Here is a 6,928-nt window from a genome sequence, read left to right as displayed (position 1 = left end):
CAGGTCTACAGGTTTCACGCCTTTCTTCATGGTTTATGGAGCGGAAGCAGTCCTCCCCAGTGACATCCGTCATGATTCGCCTCGAGTGGCGGCTTATGTTGAGGTGGATAATGAACAGGCGCGCCAAGATGCTCTTGACTTGTTGGACGAGCAGCGTGATGTGGTAGCAGCTCGCTCAGCGATTTACCAACAGGACCTGCGCCGTTATCATAGTCGCCGGGTTAAATCCCGGGTCTTCCAGGAAGGCGATCTGGTGCTCCGGCTCATCCAAGATCAAACAGATGCGCACAAGCTATCCCCGCCTTGGGAAGGGCCCTTTGTGGTCAGCAAGAATTTGCACAACGGGTCATATTACCTCATTGACGTTCGGGAGCACAAAGATTCACGTAAGTCGCAGGAAGAGACCCGTCGGCCGTGGAACATAGCTCAGCTTCGGACTTATTACACTTGAGCCACCGGCTCTCGTAATGTGCATATTTCTCTAAGCCATGTACATATTATGATAAGCAATAAAGCAGGACCTCTGTCCTTTTTTCTCCTCCAAAGATAAATGTGTTGCTTTCATTACAAGATCATGTGATAAGTTGAAGGAGGATCCGGCTTATGATCGTATTTCGAATCTAGCCGTACACAAATATAGTCACTTGGGGGCTTCCTGTTCAAACATAGGTCGTATTCGAACCAAAGAGAACATAGCTGTCGATACCCATTTGATTGGCAAAGTGCCGAGCTCATTAGGGAGTTTTCTTTGATCATATTTGAATCATAGTTTAAACCCCTTTGGGAACCGACGTGGATCGTATTCGAATCAGCGTCGTTAAACAATTATTAAAAGTCATTTGGGGCTTCCTGTTCAAACATGGGTCGTATTCGAACCAAAGAGAACATAGCTGTCGGTACCCTCTTGATTGGCATCGCCACACCCATTGGGGGCTATATGATCGTATTCGAATCTTGGCATAACCCCTTTGGGACGAGTCTCTGGTCGTATTCGAACCGGAAGCCTCTAAGTTTTTCTGATTTATAGCAAGTTCTTCTGATGAGTTCAAGTATGCACGGTGGGTCTCACTTTGCCGGCTTAAACTTTGATTTACAGTACTAGTCGAATACAATCAGCGTTCTTAAGACTGGTAAACCGGAATTGAGGTACCAACCTTATTACCCGGTTTATATAAGCCGGCGGTGTGCTTGCAGGCCGGTAAGTGTGTTATTATGAGTATATCAAAGACATAATTGAGGACCAGTCTTTTTTCATTCATCTTCCGGGTTATATGTCTAAAACTGCGGTTCTCAGTGCGGTAAGCCGCCTAGAGACTTGTGATTTGTTTTTCTATGCAGGATAGTTAAAGGCAACTATTTGAGATTAAGGAAAATGAATGATCAACTATGACCCGGAGAGGTGTAAAGGAGACAACTTAAATGGGATTCAGCATTCAACGCGTGCACGATGGCACGGCAAGGTTAAAGTGTTGGTCCTACTCTATTACAAGACTCGTCGAGTCCAAAAGGGTGAAGCATTGTTTGGTAAGCCGCCTGCAGAGTTACGATGCTTGCTGGGTTGAAGTCTCCGGCTCATCCCTCTCTTCTCCTCCGGCTGTTCCCAAGAACTGGAAAGTTGACGACTTCCAGTCAATGCCGCTCAGAGCTTCAAATTGAGCTTCCTCGACAATTAACCCAGCCGGGTCAATCTCCGCGGCAAAGGTGTGCTTCCGAGTCGGCGGGATTAAGCTGAGGGCTTCATAGCGCGGAGTGGGGATCCTCTGATTCTCTGCATCGTAACCCGGCTGGTTCTTAGTCAGATTTGTATCATTGCCGATCAGAGTGGCCACCGGGCGTACGATCTTCACGCAGGCTGCGAAGTCCTTTTGGTTGAAGGCGGTGCCGTCTTCCTTCAAACTGGGGTAGCCCAGAGCGATGTCCGCCGGGTCTAGTTCTGGAAGGAACGCCTTGGCCCGGCTTAGAGCAGCTATGGCTCCGGCTCTTGCAGAGGCCCGTCGCAGCTCTTGGATATGTTGCGGAAGAACGGCGAGCCGGCGAAGAACTTCCGCCAGGTGAGTCGGCACCTCATTGGATAGGGCCACCACAGCCAAAGCACGATGTGACCCGGTGTAGAGTTGCTCCACCAGGGTGTACACGGCTTTCAACTTGGTTACCACACTTTGGTTGAGGTTGGCGCTTCTAGGACCTGTTTAACAGAATAAGATAAGCCGCCGACAAGGATGAGTTATGAGATATAACGATTATAAACTTGATGAAAGCCGGTGAAATGACTTACCGAAGATTGCGGCAACCATCTGGGACACTTGGCGCTTTAAGCCGGAGAGTTCGGCGGTCTTCTCTGACAGAGCCTTCTCCGCCTGTTCGACCCGGTTCACCAGAGTAGCCTTCTCTTCGGCCCAGGCTCTCCGTTCAGCGTCAAAGTCCGTCTTCAGCTTTTCTTGCGCAGCAATACTGGACACAAATTTGGCATTGGCCTTCCGGGTCTCAGTTTCTTGCGTCTTTAGGCGGGTCTTCAGATCGGAGATGTCAGCTTCAAGCTTCTTGCAAGCAGCCTGCATAATTTCCGGGTTATAGGATGAACAGTTATTATGCAATTTTCAAAGTCCCAAGCACTTTCCAAGCAAAGACACTTGGCACTTGGGGGCTAATGCATATCGAACGTTTCTATCTACAAATTGCCGGTTCAAATGAGTAAGCCGAAACTTCAGTCAACAACATATTCTATCCTAAGTCGTAGACTTGGGGGCTAGAGCATGGTAAGAATAACAAGATAACTATACAGTAAGCAAGAAGAAAGAAGAGTGGTACCTCAGACTTCTGCTGAATCTGGTTCACCATGCCGATCTCTGCATCCCGGCTCTTGTGCACTTGGCTGACGAAGCCGGAGACGATCTCTCCGATGTTCAGGTTGGCGTAGTCGGTGAGGTCCAGATTAACCCGGCGGGGCTGTTGCAACTCCCCCTTGGCGGAGCACTTGGCCAGCGCAGTAGGTCTCCCTGGCTCAACAAATTCCGTCCGGGTGATTACCACGTCCGGGTCATCTGCTGGTTGAGCCGAGCTGGAGGCCTCCGGGTTAGCAGAAGCTTCTGCTATTGGCTTGTCAGTTGGAGCAGTGGCTTCAGGAGCAGAGGCAGCTGGCGGTTCTTGAGCGGCTACCTCCGGTTCAGGCAAGTCCGGCTCTTCGACCGGCTTGTTCTTCTTCGCCCTTTTGCTGAGTTTTGCTTGGGCACTGAAAAGACAAAAAGGTTAGGCACAAAAGTGTAAGTAAAGACAAGTACAACATGAGATGATCATCATTACCCAGGCACGGTCTTGAAAGCCGGCAGGTTCGACTGCATAGAGTCGCCAGAAGAGGGGGAAGTTTCCTGATAATTTGAGTCAGAAGAGTTGAGTGGTTGACGTATAACACCCGCCAAAGGATGAAAAGGGTACAAGTTTGAGATCACCTCGGTCCGGCGTTTCCTCGATGCGTCAGGTAAGCCGGAAGAGAGGTCAGCGTCCTTGTTAGTCCGGGTGTGCCGCCGGCTCTCATGAGTCTGTCGCTTCAAAAGAAATTGAGGATCTTGATAAGCTAAAGGATGTGAAAATCTTACTTTCCGGGTTACCCTTTGGACTTTCAGCCTTGGCAAGGGCTCCGAGTCGGAGGAAAGTGACATTACCTCTTCAACCACCGGGTTACTTGCTCCGGTGTCATCCTATTGATGAACAGTATTGATAAGGCGGACAGAAATAAACAAACATAACAAGAGCTTACAGGTTCAGGGGTTACCTCTGACTTGGAGCTGTCGCTTAGTTGCATCAGCTCTGAAGCAGTAGGCCTACTTCCCTTCTTACGGGGAGCGGCTCTCTTGGCGGCTTTCTTCGTCTTCCTGGCCTTCTTGGCCGCCTCATGGTCATATTTGACCTTCCAGAATTTGTCATCAGCCTGAAAAATAAAATGATGATTTCTTAAAGATTCAGATGAAAGTTATCTACAGAAGAAGATAAGATGTTCAGATCAGCGGCTTACTGCTGGGGCTGGATTGGTCTTGCAGAAGGGGGCTAACCCGGTCCTCCCGCAGTCTGCCAAGCTCTCGTTCAAGAGAGCCTTGGTCATGTCTTCAGCAACGTCTTCAGGAAGATCGTTGTGGCTGTGTCGCAGGGGGTCATCTTTCCGGCCTGTGTACTCACACATTAAGCCGGGGCGGCGGCTCAGGGGGATCACCCGCCATGAGATCCAGACCCGGACCAGATCAATTACGTTGAGACCATTGCCCAGGAGAGCCTTGATCTTGTTGATGGTGGGGAGCAGAGGTTGGCGCTCCGCCTGAGTTAACTTGTCAGACAGAGGGTGAGTCGGCTCCGGACGTGAAGGGCGAAAGCCGGGCAGCGGGCTCTCGTCAGCCGGCGACGTGTCTTGGCAATAGAACCATGTCTGGTTCCAGTCCTTTGGGTGACTCGGCGGCTCGGCGTAAGGGAAAAGGCAGTCTCTCCGTCGCTGAATGGAGATTCCGCCAGGTTCCAAACTTGGCCCGTTGGCGCACTCGTTCTGGCGGTTCAGGTAGAAGAGCTCTCTGAAAAGTAGCAGGCTGGGCTCTTCTCCAAGATAAACCTCGCAGAACACTTGGAAATTGCATATGTTGGACACCGAGTTGGGTCCTATATCTTGTGGACGCAGGTCAAAGAAATTCAGTACATCCCTGAAGAACTTTGAGCCGGGCGGTGCGAAGCCCCAGCTCATGTGATCCGCAAAAATCACTACCTCCCCGTCCTTTGGCTGTGGTCTCTCCTCTGACAGGTTAGGGGCACGGTAGGACATGACGTCCTTCTTAGGCAGGTAACCTGACTTGACAAAATCCACTAAAGTCTCGTCGGTGACATTGGACCTCATCCAATTGCAAGTGATGGATGCTTTAGGAGCTTTGGGAGGCATGGTGAAAGTCGGCAGCCTATGATAAAAGGAAACGTCCGGTTTAATTATAAGCCGGAGGAAATTTACAGTTCAATGTTAAAGAGGCGGCTTATGGAGGGGACTAATGATATATGTCTAAGTGCATCAGGTTATCTAAGCCGCTGGTGTACTTGAGAGTAATTCAAATCGTCTACAGCCTTGTTGTAAGTAAGCCGGAAATTTTTTACGACGCGTGGTTTCCTCTGAGCCGGAAGGTTCTACGGCGCGTGATTTGTTTAAACCGGAAATGTAAACCGCCATGACTCACCGAGTGCAGTTTTTTACTAAGTATGGTGAAAACAGGTTTCACACATTGCGGTAAATAATTTGGATCAAAAAGGTCGGTCAAAAGAAAAGTTCCTAGACCTAAAAACAGACGCAGGGGAAGTTCTTGGGCTAGAACGAGGCCTTTATGCAGTAAAAAGAGGTCTACTTGCATTTGAAATGAGTACTAAACAGCCACCGCATTGGTTCTATACTATCCTAAGATCAAGAAGAGGCAGTAAAAATCAAATCTACCGAGGGCCGCGAAGAATGGCGAAGAACATGGGAAGAACAGGAAGAAGCTCCATGGCGGATCTGTTCTACGGGGCTGCAAGAACTTACAGGGGCTGGAGAGTCGCGGAGGTCGCTGCCGTTCTCTGGACACAACAGGTTGATGCAGCGGCCGGAGTCAGTGAGGACGAGAAGACCCGCGGTGGCGACGGCGACAGAGCTCGAGCGGAAGAACAGTGGCGCGAGGAGGAAGACGGGTGGCTGAAGGCCCGTCGGGCCGGACTATTTATAAGGGCAAGCTCATAAGTGGGCGCGAGAAACGAGGAGGCCACGGCGCAGTTATCTCGCCCGAGAGGCGCCTCGATTTTCGGGACGGCAGTAAAGATAAGATCCGTTGTGGATCTGGTGGAGTAAAAAATGGACTTAATGGAAGATGACGTCACGACGGATTACCCGGAGACCAGAGGATGACGTCACGCCGGGTTATGGCCTTCATACAATTGTAAGCCGGAGAATTTCTGCCGAAAGAATTGAAGATTGACATGAGCCGGCTTGAATCAATCTGGGGCCTAATGTTGAGGATATAGACCTTAGAGTCACCCGCCAGGAGGGGCTGGGTTACTCATAATGGTCATCGCCAGAAGCCCAGCGCCAAGCAAGAAAACGGTGGGCCAAAGATGGGCTTAAGACCCGGATATGGCTTAAAGCCCGTAGTTACAATCATCATTATGGTAGAACTTGTAGTGTAAGGAAAGAATAGTTGAGAGTCCGAGCCGGACACTCTTATGAGCCGGCCGGGACTCTGAGAGCTGCTGGGCGTCCGCCTCCCTATATAAAGGGACGACCCGGCAGCGGTTTAGGGACGGAAAAGATCTCATCGAGAGCTAGGCATAGCAGTTAAGCTCCCTGGTCATCGAAACCCCAATCAATACCATCTCAACTGGACGTAGGCTTTTACCTTCACCGTAAGGGGCCGAACCAGTATAAACCCTCGTGTTCCTTGTCCCGTTTAACCCCTTCAAGCTTCCTAGCGGCGATGGCTCCACGACTAAGTCCTAGCTTGAGGACATCTGCCGTGACAATTCCACGACAGAAGGTATCGTCACCACAGCCTGGGAGACTGGGGGCTCCTGAGCCTTGGAGGCCTCAGCAGCCGGTCCGGACACCGGTGCCTCCGGAGCCAGTGGGGCCACGGGGGCTGACTCCTCCTGAGGATTCTTCCCCAGGCCTCGTGAGGACGACCGAGCCGGAGAGACATGAGCGCCAGCGCTGCCCTTCTCCACGGAGGGAGACGCAGCCGGAGCAGGCGGATTGGTCCCGAGCAGCACCACTGCCTCCTCCTTCCTCTTCTTCGCTGCAGGTGTCGGCCTGATCGCATGGCGTAGAAGCGTCAAGGTCAAGCAGCAGAAGCAAGAATGAAACAAGGCAAGAGCACTTACTGGTCCACCGCGGTGTAGTCCACCCTCCTCTTGCTAAGCTTGAAGCCCGAGAGCCTCCCGGCCT

The 6,928-nt window shown here is 51.1% G+C and overlaps 1 protein-coding gene across 1 annotated transcript; it reads right to left on the bottom strand.

Annotated features, from left to right (window-relative positions):
- Positions 1 to 1,228: 1,228 nt before the first annotated feature.
- On the bottom strand, positions 1,229 to 3,360 carry LOC141025404 (uncharacterized). The gene is made up of 3 exons (XM_073500680.1): positions 2,809 to 3,360; positions 2,276 to 2,552; positions 1,229 to 2,185 (listed from the first exon to the last, which is right to left on the bottom strand). The coding sequence occupies exons 1-3, from the start codon at positions 2,836 to 2,838 to the stop codon at positions 1,542 to 1,544; spliced, it is 951 nt and encodes a 316-aa protein (XP_073356781.1). The 5' UTR covers positions 2,839 to 3,360; the 3' UTR covers positions 1,229 to 1,541.
- Positions 3,361 to 6,928: the final 3,568 nt, after the last annotated feature.

The sequence above is a fragment of the Aegilops tauschii genome, chromosome 6 (genome assembly GCF_002575655.3).
Source record: "Aegilops tauschii subsp. strangulata cultivar AL8/78 chromosome 6, Aet v6.0, whole genome shotgun sequence".
Lineage (NCBI taxonomy): Eukaryota > Viridiplantae > Streptophyta > Magnoliopsida > Poales > Poaceae > Aegilops > Aegilops tauschii.
Note: the sequence above shows the minus strand (reverse complement) of the source record. Positions and strands in the feature narration are given on the sequence as shown.

Bases quoted from the DNA above. Each gene is read 5' to 3' on its own strand.
- LOC141025404 (XM_073500680.1), bottom strand. From the start codon at position 2,838: ATGGTGAACCAGATTCAGCAGAAGTCTGAG. The intron at 2,553-2,808 runs GTACCACTCTTC...GAAATTATGCAG, and splicing joins AGATTCAGCAGAAGTCTGAG to GCTGCTTGCAAGAAGCTTGA. The intron at 2,186-2,275 runs GTAAGTCATTTC...TCTGTTAAACAG, and splicing joins GATGGTTGCCGCAATCTTCG to GTCCTAGAAGCGCCAACCTC.